The following is a 23661-nucleotide window of genomic DNA, read 5'->3' as shown; positions in this document are numbered from 1 at the left end:
GGCTGTCTTGTTGCCTACATTCATAATAAAAGGAAATGCTCTTTTAGAAGGTCTTTTACTTTTTATTTTTTTAAATGTTTTATTCTTTTGGAGAGAGAGAGCATGAGCAGGGTAGGGGGCAAAGAGAGAGAGAATCTTAATTTAAAAAAATCTTTTATTTATTTTTGAGAGAGACAGAGACAGAGACAGAGGGACAGAGTGTGAGGGGGGGAGGAACAGAAAGAGAGGGAGACACAGAATCTGAAACAGGCTCCAGGCTCTGAGCTGTCAGCACAGAGTCAGACATGGGGCTTGAACCCAAGAACCATGAGATCATGACCTGAGCTGAAGTCAGACGCTTAACCAATGAGCCACCCAGGTGCCCCATAGAGAGAGAGGGTATCTTAATCAGGCTTCACGCTCAGTGCAGAGCCTGATGGGGGCTCAATCCCACAACCTTGGGATCAAGGCCTGAGCCAAAATCAAGAGTCAGACCCTCAACTGACTGAGCCACCTAGGCACCCTAAGAAGGTCTTTTTTTCCCATTCAAATTCATAAGGACTCTTAATTCTGGGGGAGTAAGGTCCCCATGGACTCTAGTTAAGAATCTCTTTTCTAGTGGGATTAACTTGGTGAGAAAGTAGGGTGGGGAAGCAGTTCAAGTTCCTGGGGCTTAGATCCTGCTATGTTGTGTATCAATACAATCTCATATAAAGATTTTTTAGCTGATCTACTTTGACTGGGGGCCCTGGAAATTTTTTTCACCAAGGCCCAAACCCGAAAGGCTCTATCCCAAATGAAAAATGCCTAGCAGTGGTGGTGGGGAGATAAAAGTTCTTGATAATTGTTAATGCAGAAAATGAGGAGCTCCATTTCAATAGCAAAGGGTAGACAGGTCCTTCATCTGAAAACAGGAGAAACAAATGACAGTATAGTGTTGAGGTATTTAAATGAAGATTATAAAGGAGCCCATGCCTTCCCACCAAGGGTCTCCGGGAGGATGGCATCTTCTCATTGATTGCTTTCCTTGTTTACACTTTCACACTTTTTACCCAAGTGTGATCCCGTGAGGCTAATTTAAATATGTCAAAAAAGAGGCTCCTTTTGTTTTTAAATAGCAAGAAATAATGGTGTGACTTGGAAGGCAACATTAATGTCTCATTCATTCACTCACTCATTCATTAATGTATTCACTCATTCACTCATTCATTCATTCATTCATTCCCTCTTCATTTAGTACTTCTTACTGAGCACTTATTGTGGGGCAGGCATTGTTGTAAGGCTGTGGATACAGGACAGGATATAAATCATGTGAACATGACTGACCAGGGGGTTATCTCCTGGAGCTTCTGTTCTGGTGCATCTGTCCAGGAGGCCACTACAGGAATGAGGAAAGGGGGTGGAGAGGGATGAGAGCCACCCTGAGGAAGTCCTTCACTTGCCTCTCAGAGGCTAGTACTCACACACTGATTCTGAAAAACTGGAGGCTGAAGACAGTATCTCAAGAGGAACCAGTGCAGAAATATAAGAATAAAGCTGTCCCCCTACAGCTATATTGTAAATTCTGGACACTCAGAAGTTATAGGAAGTACACAAAGCACTTTATGGGGACAGAACATCCCTAAGCTAGAGAGAAAGACGTGGTTGAATCTCAAAGAAGGAACATGTCTGGAATGGAGTGGAATATACAGATGGAGGTAGAAGTGGACATACCTCACCTATGGGCTCCTGACCCCAGGATGAGGGTCTGGCCTTGGACTCTAGTTCTTAAGGAGACAATAGTGGTATTTAGTACTTATTTCATGCAGTATTTGTGATATATATAGATATATATATATATATATATGTGTGTGTATATATATATATATGTGTGTGTATATATATATATATATATATATATATATATATATATATATAAGTGAGATGGGAGCACCATTCTCTCCTTTGATTTCATGGGACCACGCTGTACGAGTGAGGTCAGGGCTCAGGATCCAGGCACCTCTGCCTCCCCACCTGCACCTGTTCAAGTGGAGAAGGGGAATGGTGGTACTGGTGATATTCCCCAAGGTGGGGGCTTCAGTCCCTAAGAGAATTTAAATAGGAAAAAGTGGCAGGGACAGAGATAACCTCTAGGGTTGGAGAAATAAGGTGGTTGGCCTCAGGATAATTCAGTTTGGGAACCCCTTCCCTGTACTCTCTGAATCTCCCTATATACTCCCTCTGGTTTCCTCCAATTTTTAAAATAACTCTAGTCCTTCAGGGCCTTCTGGGAAATGACTAGGTCTAAAATGAATTCTCTATCCCCCCAACAAGAGCAACAGCAATGCAAGATAACCAACTTCACAAGTAGTCTGGGAAATAGAAATTAGAATAGCAATAAAGTAGCTTGGAAGCATTTTAAACAGAGGGAGGATGAAATAGAATTCTTTCTGAAGGAATAAAAAATTTTACTGCTGTGTTCCCTGGGTATATCTTGAGACTAAACGATTAAGATTTCAGATTAAAAAAAAAATAAAACAACACTACAACAAGTATTGGTATTTTGGTGCTTAAAAAAATAACATGAGATATTGGAACACCAAAACCAATGATGTACTTACCAAGACCCTGTTAGGGGACACATCCTGCAAGAGGAGACAGATATACCAGGTTTCCAGAGCCCCACACCTCCACACCTCATAGTCTCCAATTCGTTCCCCTCATCTGTATTTCTTGCTGGCACCAAGCAGACTCCTGGCAGCATGTTGGTCTCCTGTTGATCTGCCTCCCCAGGACGTGTACTGGTCATGCTAAACCAAGGATTCTGTCCAAGTGACATAAATTAATGGTTTGACAACATTTTGAGTGTTTTGGCCCCTAAAACTGAAGCTCGCCCGCAAACTGGCAAATTAATCTTGTAAGCAGAGGCAGACTGACCATAAAGCTAATAAAGATTAAGTTTTAGGGTCCCTTCCAAAAGCCTAGAAGGGGACCAAGCAATGTGTTTGCATGGTTATATAGTTTGTAAAATTTGCAAAACTGGGATATTCTAAACACAATTGCTTCTTCTTTGTTATACTTTCCTTTACATCTGGTGGCTGTGGGATAGCCATGGGCATTTGGAGTCAGTTGAAGTGGAGATCCATTTAGGTTGGATTTAGGTTGAAATATTTATATGGTTTGCAGTCATTTCTGTGCACAGCTGGGTTACTGCTAGCCATTGTGGTATAGGAGGGGCTTCCAAGCGTGCCCCTACTGTCCATCAGTATTGTGACAAAGGTGCAGGGCCAATGGGCAGAATCACAGTATGAAATTATGCTACAGCTCCCAGCGTGGGAAGTGTGTGGGTCATGGAGGAGAAACAAGGTGTGAAATGCACAAAGCTAGAAGCTGGTCCATGTCAATGGATGGTATACAGTGAGTGGGAGATTTGGTTTGTATTGGTGCCTAGTCAAAACAGAAGTATAGAGGCGGGGGAAAAACAAAAACAAAAAACCAAACCAAAACAGAAGTATATTCATATGAGGAATATATTCAATAATAAAGCATACACAATTATACACACACCAACATTTTAATTTTGTCTTTATTGAGACAAAGATTTAGGTGCAGGTGGTTTATTTGGGAAGCATCCAAGAAAGCAGGAATGAGGGAGCAATGAGTGATAGAAGGCAGGAGGAGGCACCATCGAAGGCATCATTGCCATGAACAAAGGGGATGATTCTGTCCTTGAGAAGCACACTGAATGCCTCCCAAACTGACCACTAAAGGAAGATGCTGATGCATTTATTCACGGTTTCCTGGGACCGCTGGGGTAGACCTGCCCCACATCTCTGGGCTCTGTCAAGCAAGTTTTGAGGGCAGAATGTGGGAAGATGTGCTCATGGGAGGTGGGATGCTGGCAGTGTGATGTGGGTCTCGATATACACCCACTGACTCCTGAATCCATGGCTGCATCAGATATGGGCAAGGGATGTGACACACCAATGAGAATGGTGTGCAATAGAATTTACCAGAATTCCTGTGCTTATATGGACGCAAAACTTTAACAATACTTGAACAATACTACAAATAGGGAATGTGACTGTAACAGATCCTACTCAAAAGAAATTGGATAAAGGTCTTCCCAATGTGACAATTCTAAAAGTTTACATGACTTTACCAATAATGAATTGTGGAGCTGCAAGAAACTCTTCTAAATTATCAGTTAAAAGCAAGGCATTTCACTTTTCTGTCCTTTCTTTAGACAATGATATCACCAAATCATTGTTCTGGGAAAAGACGATGAGATTGTGAAGCCAAAGAAAGTAAGAAAACATTTTAAAGAAAGAAAAATTGTCACATTTTTCAATCATCTGGATTTTAAACAAATTTGTAATTTGTTGTGATCTCTTTTCTCATTCTAAATAAACATTCAAGTCGGTAACTAATTTTGTGTTTATAGTCTTGTGCTCTGATGTGAGAGTCCTTGGCAGCCAGCCACAGCCTCCCTAGGGGCAGTACCCACTTGCTGGCCATCTTGAAGAAGCAGCAACAGAGCAAAGACAAGTCCTGGCAGACCAAGACCCGGGGTAAGTTGCCGAGCACTGCTGGACTTCTCATTTGTTTTTAGAACAATTAGCTGTGAAACGGCACACTCTCTTGTTTGGAATGGCATCCAAAACACTTTATTAAAGGTTACTTGGAAGGTCAATTGGAGGGAACTGATCCTTGAAACACACAGAATCACGCTGTCATTTAGATACACTCCAAAATCAGAGAAAATCACTTTTCAAAGTTGCTGCTGGAGGAACCAATGAGTCTGTCAAATGGCAGCCCTATAACCATTTGTTGAATGAATTTACCCAAGTTTTTGCCTCACTGAGCTTTCCAGGAATGCATATCCTGAAGGCACTCAGTGGCCCCCTTGATCTCCAAACACCTGTTCAATCTGAGGGTTGAATGGATTCTCCTTTCCCAGAACCTGGGGCCAATGAAGTTCCACTTTCTTCCACAAGCGATCTGCCAACAGCAGCAAAGCCACCTGCAAGAGAGAACCCAAAGGAGGAATAAAAGGAAAATTACAACAAAATAAAGAATTTAGCAGCAGGATTTATTGTATTCTTTGTATGGTGGGCAGACTCCAGAATGGTCCCCATGATGCCTACATTTGTGTCTTTGTATGATCCTCTTACCTTGATGTGGGTGGGACCTATCACTTGGTTCTAAACATGGGATATGGATGTCACTTCAGTGATTGTGTAGCATTGTCTAAGACTCTGCTTTGCTAGCAGTCTTGCTTGGGAGACTCTCCTTGTGGGATTGATGAAGTAAGAAGGCTTGTCAGGAAGTCCACACGGCAAGGGGCTGACATCCAGCAAGAAGCTGGGTCCTCAGTCCTACATCCACAAGGAAATGAATGAATTCTGCCAACAACCCAAGTTATTCTGAAGTCAATTCTTCCTCAGGTGAGTCTCTGGATGAGGACGTGGCCCGGATGACACACCTGGATGTTAGCCTTGTGAGATCCTGAGCAGAGGAGCCAGTTAAACTGTGCCAGCACTCTGACCCACAGAAACTGCGAGTTCTGGATTGTTTTGAGCTGCTACCTTTGAGGTGATTTTTCATTTAGTAACAGACAGCAGGTGCACATTTTCATTTGTCTGTGGGCAGCTAATACCGACTGCAGGCCTCAGTCTTGGTTGGATCTTGGGATGGATCCTTCCTTCAAGGAACTCCAGTCTAGGGAGGGAACCAGACATGCAAAAAGACACCACCAAACTCACAGGGGGCGCTGTGCGAGGCTGGGAGGGGAGGAGGTGCCAACTCTGCTGCGGGGGGCAGGGAAGGAGGGGCAGGTCCTCTCTGAGGAGGGTGATGGCGGAGCTGAATGTTCAAGGGGAGTTCACCAAGATGGATTACGTGGGAAACATTGCACCTGGTGGAGGACACAACGTGTGTAAAGACAGATGGTGTGGGAGAGAATGGCATTGTGGGCAACTCTGGGGGCCTGGGAGATGAGGCTGCACAGTCCCTGGGTTGAAGCAGGCTGTGAGCACGAAGAGTGTGGCTGGGGTGCCAGGGTGAGCAATGATTGGCTTAATGCACAACAGGCCTGTCTCTGGCTTTCCCAGCTTAATGCCCACTCTCAGGTTGCTTTGTTTTACAGCAGGTCTCCCTTCACTCGTGATGTTAGCAGGATCCATTCTTGGTTGTCCAATCCTCTGGCTTGTCATTAACATGCTTGCGATGAGGAGTCTTTCTCTGCAGATAATGCCTTATTTAGCAAATGGGGCCTGGCCAGGCATTGAGGCCCTAGGTGGCTACATCTCCAAAGGGTTTTTTAATACTGAAAGATAAATGTGATTGCTGAAGACCTTAGGGGGGCACACATTATTCATGGCAGATGCTCAGGGATGTCCCCAACTTTACTCAGAAGCATGTGGACTTTGTCTCCAAAGGGCAGGTCCCGTTCACCATTCCCATAGGCAGGGCCTCCAGCTCCCCGTGTGATGTTTGGCAGCCCCCTTCTACTCTCTGGGCTGCAATTCTCTCACTTGCAAAATGAGCGGACTAGAGCAAACGGTCTAAAGACCTTTCTGGGTCTAAATGGTGTGTAAGGTTTTAGCAGTTGTTAGAAAAAACTAGAACTGGCTTAGTTGCTACGTTAAATAGCCCCAGTATTTTAATACATTCCTGAGCCTTCTGAGGTACACCCGAAATTCTAACTATCCAGCAATGTAATCTTGATCATATCCATGTGGTGTCTAATAGAAACTCACCCTACCCACCCACCACATATACACATACCACATACACACCCCTAACACCACACACATCACATCACACCACACACACCATATCCACCCTCTTCCCCCACATCACAGACACACACACACACACACACACACACACACACCCCTCTACACTCATACCACCCCTCCCCCTAGGCTAACTGTCAAGCCAGCAGATTCCTGGGAAGGGGGTGATCATCTCTCACACACTAAGCAATCAGTGTCTTCGAAGCTCTTGTGGCTGTTTTTCCTGCTATTTCTCAACGAAGGAGGCTGCGGCCATGTCTGTGAAAGATCACTGCTTCTTCTTTTATGTTTCTTGCCTTTCTACTTGGTACACCTAAGCTGTCTTCTTAACAATTATGTGAAACCAAGGCATTTGTGGTTATTTATTTCCCAATCTAAATTAATAGAGGAGGAGATGGGGTGGGGATACGAAAAGGAAAGTTAAAAGGAAGGAGATCAGCTTTCAGCATGTGGTAACTGTTTGGTTTGAAAGCAATTAGTTGGCTGTCACTCTAATGGAGATGAAAATATTTATGAATGTGCACTGCTAATATATTGGGTCTAAAGTGAGAGTGGCATGGCTATTATTAAACTAGAGACTTGTGATAAAATGACCCACTATAATCATTCACTCATGTCACAAACATTTACTGAGCACCTACCATGGGCTCTTCTTATAACCAACCTCCTATTATAACTCCCATGATGCAAGGGCAAGGCACAGTCACCCTCTACCCTCATTACTCCAACTTAGCCATTCCTTGAATACGAACCTTCTTCTGTGCTTCCCTAGTCATAGTTTAAAATAGTAAAGCAATACCTATTCACTGGAGAAAAATTTAAAAAGACAATTAGGCAGAAAGAGAAAACAATAAAAGTCATCTGTAATTATAATAGAGGTAGCCAATGTTAACAGTGGGTGTAGAGCCTTGCACATGCACAGACATACACATACAAATTGAATCCTTCTGTAAATATCATTTTATAATCTGCTCTTTCTGAGGTATAATTTACACACAGTAAAATTAACTTCCTGTGATAAACAGCTTCATGAGTGTTGACAAATGCATACACTCGAATAATCGCCCCCACAATCTGTAATCTGCTTTTATTTACTTTTCTTTATATTACAAACATATTTCTGTGTCACTAAAGGTAGATCTACATCATTGTTTTTATTCAGTGCACAGTACTCCATCACATGGGTGCAAGATAATTTACTTCACCGGTGGAGACTTTTGTCACACATCTCCCTAACGTTTGTCCTCAGGACAAGGGACAGGGACAGCCTCCTCCTGCCAGCATACACAACCTCTGCAGCACGGAAGGGGTTCAGAGGCTGCCTTGCTCAGTAACCCTACCAAACACATGCATGGGATGAAATCTGGTCTAGCAGAAGGCTAGCTAATAGGAGGTTGTAGTTAAGTGGGATTTTCTGGTTAACGGATGTAGGCCCTTCAGAGTCTCTTCCTTTGCAGTTGACTCAGCTGCTTGCGTGCTCTTGCAAGGCCCCAGCTGCAGTGAGTCCAGATAGCTGCCGCGTGGGTGGTGCTGCTCTGGTCCACACACCACTGCCAACTCCAGCAGGTGTGCCCCTTCCTCTGGCTAAGCCCACATCTGAGGAGCACCGGTGCTTTTTTTGCAGGCACATGTGCAGCCTCAGTGCTTTTGTGGGATATTGCCACGCACCTGTCCACCTGCTGCTGCTGCTGTTTAGGGGTCCTCATGCTACCAAATCCATGTGGTGGTCAGGGGTCCACCGCAAAGGCTCCTCTTTGAGGTTTTCATGAAAGGAGCAACAAAGCAGGGTGACTTAACGCCCCAATGTCCTATGTGAGTTTGGCAAAACAGGTCTTTCAGTTTTTATCTGTAGCCCCAGAATCTCTCAGGATTGAGGTGTGAGTCCAGAGAGAGGAGGATGGGAGGAAACTGGTGTAGTTTCTTGATTGGAGTCTTGCTATTAGCCACCATATGGCTTTTAGAATCTCTCTCCCTTCTGATGACAGTTTTTAAATTGAGCCACACTTCTTTGCTCAACCACATTTATACTTATGCTGAGTTCCTCTCCAGGAGAGCCTCTTGTCCTCCAAGCAAACATAACTGTGTGGGGTCCACCCCACAAGTTCATGAGACACATCTGGACACAGCAGAAGCCCAGCAGTGGTCACTGCTGCACATAATCCAGGATTCTTTCACGTGCCTGTTTCATAAACTAATTTCATGTATTTTGCTACAAAAATAGAACTCTTTCGTAAGACAACTATAAAATCAAACCCTAAACAGTAACTACCTTTTTGCAATATTTAAAAGAAGAAATGCAATTCAAAGCAAGATTGCATAGGTTTTACCAAAAGCTTATCATCCCTGATCCCTTTTAAGTTGAACCCTGGCTAAATTTAACTCTGGGGTTTTATGAGACCAAAGTTAAAAATGCACTCTGAATTTATTTTTCCTGTAGGAAGAACATTTCTGGGCTATTTTGGTAAGATTGCTTTTTAAACGCCTGCAGGGAAGTCCTAACTAACCACAGGGAAGGCATGGCTTTGCTTCTCGGGGCTCTTAATCTGCCCACAAACACAGTCTATTGGACCTGGTTACCTTTGGTCCCAATTAATTTTAAATTTGTAAACTGACAACATGACAATCATGTAAGATGGATTTAAATACTTACATGTAAGGAAAAAGGTAAAGTCCCGGCTCTAGCCCCTCTGTGCTGACTCAGTGTGTCATTCCAGAAGCACTGCTACTAGCTGGCTTCATGTAGAAAGCAAAGTGAAGAGATATGGTCCCTGGTGCCTAGGCAGGGCCAGCCTAAAATGACTGGGTTTGAGGGTTCCCTGGCCCAGAAGGCCCTCCTCTCCACCCTACCCACTGCCAACATTGCTTCCTTCTTAGAGGAACTCCACAAGTCTGCTCAGGACTTCGGGTTCCCAGGGGCTTACATGCTGAGATAAACAAACCCCTGCAGACTATTAACATTTAATAACCAGTTATATATATATATATATATATATATATATATATATATATATATAAACCAAGTATATATATAATGCAAAACCAATCCTTTGATTATTTATCTTATGTCTGACTCTAGTATTGTACAAGGTCCAGGGCTCAAGAGAAGGTGGAGATGGTGTCATGAAACTTTATTGCTTGCAACGAGAAGTTTAGGAGGATGGTTTGAGTTGCTGTTGGCTTTATGAGAGCAGAGGGCAGTGCTGGGCAAAGCTGCTAAGGCAGGAGGGGTCAGGTATGTTTAGCTGAGTGGTCTCAGAGTAGTCAAGGAATCTGGACTTGATGTATGTCTGTGGCTCTTTCAGCATTTTTTATTTACTATTGTCTGGTTTTAGGCAGAGACCTCCTAAGTGTCTCTTCAGAGGCTTAACTTCGCAGATATTTTAAAAAGTGATTATTTGAACTGGTAGAATTGTTGCTGCTTCTACAGGCCACAGATCTGGGTCTTGGGTCTTTGCAATATCATTTCTTTTATAAGTCAGGCTTCCTTTGCATTTTGTCAGCAGTTTGGCTGCCATTTTCCCCTCTTCACTACATCTGCTCTTGCTGGAGGCAATGGGCAATGGCCACAATTTGATCCCGTGGCCCAATCCATCCTTGAGAGTGCTTCCAGTTCTCAACTAGATGCTGGTGATTTCCAAACCTGTGTCCCCTAGCTGGGCCCCTGTCCTGAGATCAGAACCCATCAATTTGATCTAATGCTGATTTAGACAATTCCATTTGGATTTTGTGCAGGGATGATAAGCTTTTGGTAAAACCTATGCAATCTTGCTTTGAATTGCATTTCTTCTTTTAAACATTGCAAAAAGGTAGTTACTGTTTAGGGTTTGATTTTATAGTTGTCTTACGAAAGAGTTCTATTTTTGTAGCAAAATACATGAAATTATTCAGAATGCTCAAATCTGCCCCTTCTTCTTTGGGGTTCCTTGACTTGGCATTTTTCATTTCTGTTCATCCAAATGCCCAATCCTGTGAGTCATCTCCTTCCTACCCACCAAACCCCATCAACCATCATGTCCAGCATTATAACCTTCTATGTCTCCCCCTCATACTAAAGAAGTTATTTTTTAAATTTCTACATTTGGGGACTGAGATGAAAAGATAAAGCAGTTCTCAGTCTATATTGAGAGTTTTCCTTTGCCTGGTTATTTCCATTAAAATATAAGCAAAGATGGTGGATGTAATTTGGTTAAAAAATTATAATGTATCAATCATAACACAACTCATGTTTGTACTTAAACTTGTCTTCCTAAGAAAATTGGAGAAGTTGAGTCAATAGTGGTTAGACACTTCCGCTGCTTCTCTAGCAGAATTTTAGGAAGAATAGGCCAATAAGATAAAGCCTGTTCCCCCTTCGGTGGTTAAGGCACCAGGGCCAGCTGTTTTTGCTTGGATAGGAATTGGTGAGATGGCATTTGAACAAGTCCTGAGTCTACTCCTTTGGTTGGTATTCTGTCCATGCCATTAGCATGAGGTCCTTAGACCAACATTGCCCATCTTGCTCTTTTAAGATGGAAAAGATGTGGACTCCCATAGCTGACCATGTTTTGTGGACCATGTGCTTGTGTGTGTGTGTGTGTGTGTGTGTGTGTGTGGCAATTTTAAGTGTTAGTTTTTAAACTATTAACATAAGGATCTAAAAGGATCCATTAACACTGCCTCTGCTGTAAGGTGCTTCATTGGGAGGGGAGTTTGCAGGTTCATCCAGAGGCTCCTCTTCAAGGCCTCAAGTCACAAGTCTATCCTGATGTGCTCGCATCTGCAGCTCCCACCCAGACCCCTTCCTGAGCTCTAAGCTTGCAAATTATCTGCTAAAAGGACATCCTCATTTTGGATGTCCTGTAGGCTCCTTGAGTCCAACATGTGACAAACTCCTCAAACCACTCCATCTTGTGTGTTCTTTACCTCAGTGAGCAACAGAATCATCTATCCAATCTCCAAGTCATAAAAAGTGTTACACTAAGCATCTCTTTCTCTTTCACCCTCACATCCAATAAACGACCATGTTCTGTGGACTCAACTGTGAATGAAACTCCAATACAAACCTTTCTCTTTCTGCCTATTCCTCCTGGGCCATCACCTCTCACACACAGAAGCTTCCTCCAGATGGTCTCCCTCCCTCTAGCGGGGCCCTACTGCACCATTCTCCAGGATGCTACCACAAGTCTGGTTATTTTTCTTTCTTGCTTAAAAACCTTCAGTGGCTCCCTCTTCCCCACAGGAAAAAGGTCAAATCCCATACAGGCGTTACGTAATCTGGTCTCTGAATACTTCTCTTGGTTCCTCTCTCTCAATCCCCCTCCCATACTCTATGTTCTGGCCTCACTGCGGCACTTTTACTTCCTCCAACATGCCCTGTTTTTTTTCATTCAGGTCTTGGCCAGTGCATTTCCTCTGCTCAGAACACTTTGTGCAGACCCTCCCTCTTCTTTGCACTTGACTAGCTCGTGGTCTTAGCTCTGAGTGGGCGCCTCTGAAAACTCTTCCAAACACCCCTCTCTCCCATCCCATCCCTCACAGTGCTCCCATTATACCGGGCTTGCACAAATGGAAGCATCAACCACTTTCTATTTAATTATCTGTTCACTTGTCATTCTTTCCCTCTATACTATAATCTCCTTAGATGGCAGGGGCAGTTTCTTGTTCACTCTTGAATTCTTACTGTGTTTGATATGGGGTGGGCACTCAATAAACATTTTTGGATGGCACGTTGCAGTCTGGACTCTTCAGTTCAACATACATGATGAATAGGCAGGTTTTCATCATGGCTACCCATTGGTGCCCACTTGCAATGTGGCTCCACCACGCCATCATCCACTACCAGCATGTGAACAAATCTCTCAGGAATAACATACAATTATGGCACATACCGATTTTCAGCTTTTTTATTGTTATTCATTCATTTATCTATTTATCTATTTATCTATCTATCTATTTATTTATTTATTTACTTACTTACTTATTTATTTATTTTGAAGTAAGCTTCACGTCCGACGTGGGGCTGGAAGTCACAACCTTGAGATCAAGAGTTGCATACTCTACTAACTGAGCCTACCAGGTGCTCCCCCGATTTTCAGCTTTTGACCCTGTTCTCAATAATTAGTTATAGGCAAAACTGTTTGAGTGCAAGATAAAGCCTTAATTTGACACACTTTGAACCCTAATATTATTTTAAGTGTCAGGGACAGGATGGTCTTTTGATGGATCAGACAAATAGGTCCAGAAGGATAAAACAAAGCTATTTTTGACCCTCTGCTTTTTAGTCTGTTCCTAATTAACTCCTTCTGTATTTCTTTATATCCTCAATTCTCTACAGAATCAGAAAGGTAAAATTCTGTGACTTGTGGGAATAACAAGAACCACTACCTAATTATTGCCACAAAGAAAGTCTCCATATTAAAAATTACTCTATAACGAAAGTCATCATTTCTGTGGGGAGAAGAAATCTAGTATTTAGCCAATTCCTAGGCAATAATTCTGTTGGATCAGTTCATCCAAATGAGACACAGGAAAATTAGATATTCTGAGGTAAATTACTTAGATTTATTTATTTATTTATTTATTTTTGGTTGTTGAAAACAGGGAGATGGGTATTTAAATGCTTACTTTAAATTTTCCCAGCGTTTGTGGGACTCCACTGTATATTCATCTGTCCGTGGAGTGGCACTTTTTTTGTTTTTCCCAATGAGGCAGTTCTTAGCCCTGTCCGTAGGTGCTCCCTGGAGCTTACAGTGCATTTCATTCAAGCTCCTGAGGGGATGGTCAGCTCTCCCTGTGGCCCAACTGACCACCGAGACAGGGGCCATGAGGAGAGCACACCAGGATGCTTCTCTGGCCTTGTCACTGCCACACCGTACCCACCAAAGGCTAGGCCAGAAAGACTACAGTTGCAAAGGATTGTCAGCTTTCAAAATTTGAAAAGTGACAGAATTACCCCCATACTTATTCATTTGTTTTTTAAAGGAAGAAACATCATGAGCAAGTCTAGTATGTATAACAGATAAAAGTGGAGCTTCCCTTGTTGAAGTTCGGATAAAGGAGAGCATGCGGTAGGAAGGGACAGACTCCCTCCAGCTCCCCTTGCTCTGGGAAGAGGCCAGAGTAGAACTACTTTCTAGAATTGTACCTTGGAATCCTAGATAAGAAATAGCTCTTACTGTAGGATATTGCTAAGGACACTGTTCTCCTCTCATTCAGTGTCCTTTCTGGAAAGATCCATAGAAGAAATTTCTCATAGGTCTCTCTTCCAGGAATCCTTGTGATTGTTTTTGAGTATGTGACTTATTTATTTATTTATTTATTTACGTATTTATGTATGTATGTATGTATGTATGTATTTATATATTTATTTATTTTAATGGGGGCCATGACTTATGCCTCTTTTTACATCAGTCCCTAGACCACACAGCTGATTTTGTAGGCTCTCACCAGCAGTTTCTCAGGACCACCCTGCACACATTTTATGAACTGTAGACATTAAGTGAGGAAGCCAGGTATCATTTCTATCTTATTGGCTTTTTACTCTGATTTTCACTTTATTTTACTGAATCTTCTATTTTACACATGTGAATACATTACCTCAAATTTTTTCTGGAACAAAATGGGATAATGATAAACGTAGATGCATAACTATATTTTAAATATAACTCAAGATATAGCCTTCAGCCACGGCTGTGTGATTGCACTTACCTCATTGGGGTGGAATCCATCGACTGGTTCAATGAGCTGCCAGGGCTCCCCGCCTCTCTTCTGCCACTCCTCTGTCACTGCAGGGCACACACACAACCAGAGGATTAACTGCATGCTTCTATGAGTGACCAAGTGACTGCCATCGATGTTAGAGAGCAAGGACCAAGTGGAAAATGTCAGAGCTGCCCACCACCCCTGGGGCGATGCTTACTCAATTGTGGCTGCTCTGGGCTATTATCTCTGTCTGGAGGGTTTCTGAATGGAAATGATCTTCCCATTGTATGGTCTTCTTCTTTTTCCTAACTCAGGAAGAAAATGTGTGGGGGTATTAGGTGAAGATGGTTTGTGCAGTGAAGAGGGTGGTGAGAAAAGGTGAGCTCTGAAATATTCAACATCAATGTAAATTCACCTCATTTCTCAGTGGGTGAGTATTACAAGAAAAGGAGGGAAAATTAAACATTTTGTTAACATCTCTTTATGTAGGCTGCCATTTCCAGATACTGCCTGTGTATGTCAAGCAATCACCATTAAAGGCCATATAGTTTGCCAGAAATATAATTACATAAAATTATCTTAACATCACATTTAGAGTGAGTATGGCAACAGAGGAAATATTATGAGCCCCAAAGTGATGAAAAGCAATAAAACTGCCCTTCAACAGGAGTAAGAGACCAAGAATGTCAGTTGCTCCAAGGCAACAGCACCGTTAACTCTACAGTGTAATACTACACAGCCAGGAAGAACTCCTCAAGGAAATTTCAAGTCCCTAGAGAGCCTCCAGAAATAAATATTTGAAATGTACTGCTCCCAGCATCACCAATACCTTCACTTCCTTGCTGTCCAGAGAGGGGAGCAAGACATAGATTTTTTCAGTTCTTCCCCCTCCACCTGACAAAGACTCAAGAGCAGGGATGTGCGCTCTCTTCGTTCCCCCATGCCCCTCATCTCACCCCAAGGGAAGGAATGAAAATTCTACTGGAAGCTTTGACTGGGTAAGTGAAGCTTGTTCCAGAGCTAAATCAGTACATTGCTGCTTTTGTAATTAGTCCTAATATCACAGTGTGCCACCCCTGCTTGCTATCCAATCCCTGTACTCTGAGGGGCTGCAAATACTGCTGCTCTTCTCAGAGCTCAGGGAAAAATTCCTGCTGGTGGTTTGAATCCCTAGACACAGGATCACCAATTTCTGTTGTCTTCTTTCCTGGCAAAATGGCTGCCCTTGAGCCATTCCTTCATATTTTGCATCTGGATTTTATTGGGAGTCAGTGACAACATATTCCTTCCTTCCAGGAAACATGTTCCTGCTGCTGCACAAGTCCCCATCCCTCACCACTACGAGGGAGTCCAACTTTAGAAGAACTGGCTTAGCATATAGAATAATCCAGTAAGTGTTAAAATAAATGCCACAGGTTACCAAGGCTACGATCAGACTATTAAGAGTGAAAACCATTGTTTTCTCACATGATTATTGTGTCTGCAAGGGTTACCAGTCATTGCACATCTGCAGACATCAGTTTTATAACACTTAAAGGGAGAATCGATAACTCACAGGCAAGAGGCTAAGGTTTTACCTGTGTTGTGCCCAGTGTTAGACAGAGTGACCCTTTTAAATTTGTTTATCTCAGGGAGAAATTTTGCTTTCTTAGAATAAATGCAACACCAGACAGTGGTCTTATTTCTTCTCTGATTTTAGAGATGGGGGTCCAAGCAGGGGCAGCATGGGAAGGTGGTCTGTTTTCCTCCTACTTGGGACCATAATTAAAAATAGGTAAACAAATTGCTATTTGTTCAGAAGACCCGAATGAAGCTTCTTAAATGATCATGAATGATCTCTCAGGATTTGGTGCATAACGTATTTTCTGTATCTGCAAAGTCAAAGTAACTCTGCTAATGACCAGCTTTTCAAAGATGCAATAGAAATCAATGAGGAAGAGTCACAAAACACTTGATAGCATCTTGATGAACAGTAACACTAGTAGATATTTAAAACAAGAAATCTGAGCTCTGGTCAGTACCGTGAAGTCATTGGTTGTTTTACAAACATACACATGGGAAGAACTAAGAACCCAGTTTACTCCAATTGAGTTGTCTTGGAAACTGAGGGCAGGTGGTATATTTAAGCTGTCAGTGTAAAAATGGCCTTGTCGGCCAAGCAGCATTTTCCTTCCTCTGTTTGGGAGGTGTGGTACAGACAAAGAAAAAGGACATCACCTGCTCAAGCTGGCATTTCCTGAAGGAAGGAAAAATTGCTTCCTGTGTTTAGCTTATAACCAGTGAGAGGATGAGTCAGCAAGAGACAAAAAAGAGTCTTTGGAGATGAGCAATAGCCTTTCACGGTGGGACTGAGGCTGTCAGAGCGGAGAACAGATAGGTCTCATGCCTGGCCTCAAGAGACAGGGACCCTCAGTTGCAATTTGCTCTGCCACAGGGTGTGGACATGCAAATTTTGTATGAAAAAAATGAGGATATTTGTGATACAACAGTCAGCTCAAATACAGCACTGAAAGGAGCGGGGAGATTTTCTTGTGACCATTAAGACTGCCGGTTTATTTTGGGATGAGCACTGGGTGTTGTATGGAAACCAATTTGACAATAAACTTCATATATTGAAAAAAAAAAAAAAAGACTGCCGGTTTAATATGTGGCTATGCAATTTTTGGGTCTGGTAACAGAAGACTGCAGTGCCAATGAGATACATTCTACCACAGCTTCCTCTAGGGAACTCAAAGTGATCCACAGGTATGAGTGGTGATGGGAGGTGGGTTGGATGTTGGAAGAGAACCAACATTTAGTCTCCTTCTATAATAAGCCTTAGAAGAATGTACTAGGTGCTTGGCATACATTGATGGCGGTGGTGGCGGGAGACTAACAGAGTTCTCAGTACATAGCAGAGTTGGCTCTGTGTTCACATAGCAGCCCTCCTCCCCAGCTTAGTTCTTGCTACCTTACACAAAAGGAGACAAAGCAGACTGGTTATTTAATTTACTCAAGGTTGGTTACACAGTCATTCTGTGTCTGAGCTGGGCTAAGGGCACAGTTCTACCTGGGCTCTTTCTATCATAGCACATTGCAGCTACAGGATTTCTGGGACGGTGAGCTGCCCAGGTGTGGCGGTTACCACGGGGATGCATCTGGGAGTGGATGATCCCTCTGCTGTATCAGATGTTCACTGGGGGGCAGATCCCAGGCCACCATTTCCTCTGCCTGCACATCCCTCCACTGTGCCCGCTAACTTCACACGGAGAAGCCAAAGAAGGCCCTCGACCAAAACTGGGTCTTCAGATTTATTTTTCATAAGTGCCTCTCAGGAAATTCCTGAAACTGTTGATGAGAGTTGCCAAGCAAGGACAAATGCCAAGGAGGTTTCTCAGTAATAACCTACTGCCATTTTGGTTTAGAATGCTCAGTTCAGTTTAACTGAACGTTTTGCTTCTTTGATGCATTTATTGTTGCTGTGAGGACAAGAATGGGCTGATGAACCTCAACTTCAAGCCCGTTAGGTCACCAGTGGAAAGCTGGTAGTACTAAGTCAAGGGTAAAGCTCTTCTCTCTGTATCCTTCATGAAGATAAGGACTGTTTTGTTTTTCTGACAGCTGTATCCTTAGCACCTACACGGTACATAGTAGGACTTAGGAAAAATCGGATGACTAACTAAATCTTAATCTTGTAGTATTATAGAGCCCCATTTACTAAATTTTAACATGCATATGGTTCATCTGTGGATTATGTTAAAAGGCAAAATTCCAGTGAGGTAGGTCCTAATTAAAAGTGGGGCCTGGGAGCCCTGCATTTGTAACTAGAGCCCAGGTGGTGTGGATGCTGCTCATTCTGAACCCCACATTGAGTAGCAAGGGTGTGAGGGAACGGTGCTCTTTCCTGGGCACTGACTATGTGTGTACCAGGCACAGCACTTAGGAGAATTACACATTTGTTTCATATAATCATCACAAAGATCTGTTATGAAGATATGGTACCCCCAGTTCCAGGTCTGGAAAGGAGAGTTTAGACATGTTCAGGGAACTGCCTACATTCCCAAAGACAATAAACGACAGAGCTAGAGATTACTTTGGAAAATGAAAAGTCCCATGTGAATGTTAGACATTATTATATTTTTAATAACTTTATCTATATTCAAGGTTGATGATCATCAAAGATCACTTGGTGGTGCATTTGTTTACACCAGGAATTCATTAATGAGTCCTTAGCTCTGCATTTTAATGAGAGGTTATTTATCAAAATGTCTCTCCCCATGAGAGAATTATGTATCACCCGGGCAGGAAATCTAGTTAAGGGAGATCAGTCCTGTTGAAAAGATGTTCAGACTTGAAGTGTTAGAGTGTGCAATGCAGTACTTGTCAGCTAATGTAAAATTTGATAATTCATGATGGCCATCTGCTTCATCCCAGATGCTGGGGCTGGGGTTGTTGGTGGTGGGGAGATGGAGATGATAAACTCTGGATGAGACACCTTCCATCATTTGCATACGCTGTAAAGCTTTCCATTAGCATCATCTCAGCTGGCAGTCAATCAACAGGAGGTTTTTCTCTTGTATAACAAGTGCTTAGCAATGAAAACGAGGCTGAGAGGAATAAAGTCAATAAATAACCATTTTTCAGAGTCAAGATGTAAAGGATAAATCAGTAGCTCCGATAATCATGCCTATTTTTTGCATGGCCGTCCATCAGTGACCCCAGTGTTTGGACAGAATGCTAGGAAAGAAACAGTGATATTCCTTCCAGAAAGCTGGGATATGGATTGTCCACTTTACCACAAGCAAATCTGAGATCCCTCCCTTAAAGACTCTCATAAGTTACACCATGTGTGGGGTCTAGGAGTCTGCACTGCTATTGAGTCTGTAGGTAATTTCATGTGCATCTGGGAGGCACCGCCTTATCCCTCTTTCCTGCCACACTCATCTTTAGGTAAGCAAGGCATTGGTAAACAGGCAAGAATGAGTTAGGTGATTCCACTGATCTGCTGGCTCCTGGCCCAAATTTGTTTCCCACTGGTCCTTGGCTCTGTTGCTTCAGGAATTCTAAAACAATGCTGAAATGAATAGGTGATGGTAAACTTCCACTCTCCCAGAGAGGGTCTCACACTTCACCTTTTTCTAATACTCAGAGCTATTAGTATGTCAGAACACACAGGAGCCTCCCCACCCAACCTACTACCTGTTGTCTTACAAACACTTTGCCCAGTCAGGCTCTAAACTGTAGCTGCTACTTCTGTCTTGTGCCAACACCTCCTTCTAGCAAAACTTACCTTCTTGGAAGTCAAAATCTGCATAGAAAAGATCGAAGTTCGTAAATTTCTGGCTGGTTGCAATATTTTTCAGTGTATTGGAGAGTTGTTTTGCTCTCTGAATACAAAGGAAACAGGGAGAATTCTGTAAAGCCTACACTTCAGTGAGACAATTCAGGCAGAACAAAGAAATTGATAATCATCACCCTCACTCCAAGCCCTTGGCAGTGGGTTGCTCTGCACATTACAGTCTAGTCATGTACAAGTGGCTAACGAAGACACAAAACTGTTAAGATTCATTAGGAATAAATCAGTGAAAATTAAAGTAATAAGATAGCACTTCTTTCCCATGGGATTGGCAAAGAAAAGATGAATAATCATGATAATACGGAATATTGCCACGGGAGAGATGACTGAGAATGTCAATTCGTTTAAACTTTCCAGAGAGCAATTTGGAAATAGGAATCAAACCCTTAAACCTGGCATACACTTTGACCCAATAATTTTTCTAAGAATTTGTCTGAAGGAAATAGACAGGGTATAGAAAAAAATATATACACACACAGGTTCATCACAATGCTATTTTTCATATTGAAGAATTGGAAACAACCTATATGTCCAACACTAAGGTGAGAAATAAATCATGGTATATTCATATATTGTATACTTTAAAATGATTATAAAATTATGATGTGGAGAATAACTTATGAATGTTAGAAGGCACAAAACAATATGTGTATTCTGATACTATGTAGGCAAAACCCCCAAAATATCTATGAAGGTAATATTGGAAAAACATACATACATATTGATTTGGGTGGTGGGATTTGGGGTCATTTGTGTTGATATTCTTTGTGCTTTTTTACATTCTCCAAGTTTTTTTAATTGAAATATACTTCTTTTGCAAAAAAATCAATAAATCTCTTACAAAGAGATTATTCACCATCAGTGAAAGAAGTGTATGAACCATGGATTCCATCAGAGAAGAGAGGAAGGCTATCAAGTACCTGGTCCTCGGGGCGCCTGGGTGGCGCAGTCGGTTAAGCGTCCGACTTCAGCCAGGTCACGATCTCGTGGTCCGTGAGTTCGAGCCCTGCGTCAGGCTCTGGGCTGATGGCTCAGAGCCTGGAGCCTGTTTCCGATTCTGTGTCTCCCTCTCTCTCTGCCCCTCCCCCGTTCATGCTCTGTCTCTCTCTGTCCCAAAAATAAATAAACGTTGAAAAAAAAAATTAAAAAAAAAAAAAAAGTACCTGGTCCTCGTGTACCTTGGGAGAACACCAGTCATAGATGGGCCTATCCTTGCTCACTTCTCTCTATTTGTACAAATACGCCTAAGACCAGCTTCAAAAGGGGTGTATGTGTGTACATGCATGCACAAGAGAGGCAGGCACACACAGAGACAGTGACCGAGAGACACAGCAAGAGCCAAAGACCCAGAGCGAGGCAGAAAGAGAGAGACAGGGCACCCCACATTCTCTTGACTTCTCAAGAACCCTAGAAGTTGACATTTTTATTCATCGGCTTGGAGGCCATTGCCCTGCCCAAATCCTATTCCCAGCAGAAATGCTGCAGTAAACACCAGGAAGGAATAATCAAAGATGGCATCAAAAGACCTACTACAGTCCTACCTCTGAAGTGAGATTCCGGAGTGTCTTGTTGGAGGACATCCAGCTGTGGCAGGGGCTGACCTGAGAGTAAGAAAACACCACTTTGATGACAGAGGAACAAGGCCTGTAACAGGGAATGTGGCCTTGGAACAGGTCAGTGTGGGCTCACCTGGAGACAGTTCAGGAAAGAGTAGAAATGTGCATAGGTCACATCCTTATTCAGCTGACCTGGAAGACAGAGAGGTCTGGTGTGTCGTACATATTCAAATCTAGCAGCCAGTGAAACACACTTGTGGGTGACCATGTCTCTCCTGCAGAAGGGGAGCACTGCCAGGGACCTCCCCCGATTTTTCATTCAGCATTGCTCTTGAAGAACACCTGTGCATTCTTTCTTTCTGAGCGCCCTACAAATTCAGACTGAGCTGGGGAGTGGCCCTAGGGACTTTACTCCCATCTCGATCTTCTGGAGTGACTAGGGCAGGCCCTGAAAGGCCTGACCTTATTTGGAACCTAGGTAGAAGGATACAAAGGTACCATACAGACTGAAACGCCACTGACAAAGGACTTGTGGAGTGGTGGCTTTCTCCTGGCAATGATATGAGATGCTAAGTTCCCCTGGGGCACAGGGGGCATTCAAGATGGTAATTGATCAAACCCTTCTTTTCAACTTTATGTAACCCAATTATCTGCCCAATTATCCCATGCTAAGGACCTGCCAGGACATTCTGTGTGTCTTAAGTTCTGACCATGCACTGTCCTGCAGTTTATTAGACTGAAAGCCTACAAAAGAGCTTGGGTGGCCATTGGATGGGAAAGGACAGTACATCATATCCCTTCACAGCCCAGTGCATACCTTATTTGAGCCCTAATTAGTAGATATACCCTAAATTTATTTTTTGGTGCAGGTTAAAGAGGTACATAAGAATAAAGATGGGGGTGCCTGGCTAAGTCAGTGAGAAGAGCATGCAGTTCTTGACCTCAGGGTTGTGAGTTTGAACCCCACATTGGGTGTAGACATTACTAAAAGAAATAAAATAAAACTTAAAAAAAAAAAGAATTAAAGTGTTAAGTGCTATATGTGAGTTCATCCAGAGTCTTTTCAAACATCAATTACAGGCCCAGAATCTGTGGGGGTTATTTCTTCTCTCTCCCCACACACCGCCCCTCTCTCCCCACCCCCACCTCCCAGCTATCCACCCACAGAGGCAATTTGACTTTCATGCTGGGGCTGAGACACGAAACCCAGGCCCTCCCAGATCTCAGGGCTGAATAACTGATGTCTCATCCATTAACACTTCTCTCCCGCTTGAAAAAATAAAGGAAAATAATAGGACCTATCTCGGAGCGAAGAGAAAGATTGAAGGTGACGGAACACAGTCTTATTTTTCACTTATACCTCAGATCGGTTAGACTGAAAGATAGATTCAATTTTCTTGTCATAGAGGAAAAATATATTCTCTCTGTGTGGGTGAGTGAATCCAAGACTGGAAAACCACAGGCTTATTACCACCATTAAAGTCACAATGACACGCCAGGCCTCCTCTCTTCTCCAAAGGTGTCTGCATCTTCATATTTTAGATAAATCCCAAGCCACTGGCTTCTGTCTTTGCTTTCATTTTCTGCTCAACATGGAGCCCTGAGCTCCTGTCTTTCTCCAAGATCCTGCTTTCTACCACTGAGGCTTCTTTCCCTCTATTGTGTGTGTGTGTGTGTGTGTGTGTGTGTGTGTGTATTGTAATTTGTCTTTGTGGGGGTGCCTGGGTGGCTCAGTTGGTTAAGCTTCTGGCTCTTGATTCTGGCTCAGGTCATGATCTCAGGGTTTATGAGGTTGAGCCCTCTGTCACTGCAGAGCCTGCTGGAGATTCTCTCCTTCCCCTCCCCTGCACTCTCACACACTCTCATTCTCACAATAAATAAACTTAAAAGAAAAAAAGTGTCATTTGCCTTTCTGTATGTGTTCCCATCTGTCTTAGCCTAGACAGCTGCAGCGACTGACACCTCCAATCTCCACTCCCCATTCTCTATCCTCTGTGTCCCAGTGACTTGGCTCTTGCCCCCTGCTGGTACTACCTCTGAGTAGTAGTACTACCTCTGCAGCCTTCCCTCTGCCATCTTGTTTGTTGTTGTTGTTGGGCTGGGGCTTTGTAATAAACCTTAGGTAGCTTAGCTGGGGCCCTGTCAACCTGCTTGGCCCTGATGAGTCCCCTCTTCCTGAGAAGTGGCCTCTCTCTCTTGCCCTTGTCCAATGGCTGAAGCCTTTTTAACCTGGGGGTGATGGCACCTAAGGCCTGACTATAAGTAAAGCTCTTGCACCTTCCCCTTTCCCACCTGGATTACTCTGCTATCCAGAGGGTCCAGAGATTGTCCT

The 23661-nt window shown here is 43.1% G+C and overlaps 1 protein-coding gene and 1 long non-coding RNA gene across 4 annotated transcripts in view; one reads left to right on the top strand and one right to left on the bottom strand.

Annotated features, from left to right (window-relative positions):
* Window positions 1–3526: 3526 nt before the first annotated feature.
* Window positions 3527–23661, bottom strand: part of AOAH (acyloxyacyl hydrolase) — a 168282-nt gene continuing 148147 nt past the window's right edge. For all 3 annotated transcript variants that reach the window (XM_086692545.1, XM_025929252.2, XM_086692554.1), the window contains exons 18-22: window positions 21463–21521; window positions 21315–21374; window positions 19708–19804; window positions 14445–14521; window positions 3527–4981 (exon numbers count right to left, since the gene is read on the bottom strand). In XM_086692545.1, coding sequence (XP_086548671.1) covers window positions 4853–4981; window positions 14445–14521; window positions 19708–19804; window positions 21315–21374; window positions 21463–21521 — 422 coding nt within the window. In that variant the 3' untranslated portion in view covers window positions 3527–4852. The remainder of the gene's footprint in view (window positions 4982–14444; window positions 14522–19707; window positions 19805–21314; window positions 21375–21462; window positions 21522–23661) is intronic.
* The window catches only part of LOC147583126 (uncharacterized), a 51000-nt gene continuing 32575 nt past the window's right edge, over window positions 5237–23661 (top strand). The window contains exon 1 of the long non-coding RNA XR_015245589.1: window positions 5237–5405. This is a non-coding gene — a long non-coding RNA (uncharacterized LOC147583126). The remainder of the gene's footprint in view (window positions 5406–23661) is intronic.

This window comes from Puma concolor, chromosome A2, assembly GCF_028749965.1.
Source record: "Puma concolor isolate L17-30 chromosome A2, mPumCon1.1.hap2, whole genome shotgun sequence".
NCBI classification, from domain to species: domain Eukaryota; kingdom Metazoa; phylum Chordata; class Mammalia; order Carnivora; family Felidae; genus Puma; species Puma concolor.
The sequence above is the reverse complement of the archived record's forward strand: the minus strand, read 5'-3'. Positions and strand labels throughout refer to the sequence as shown.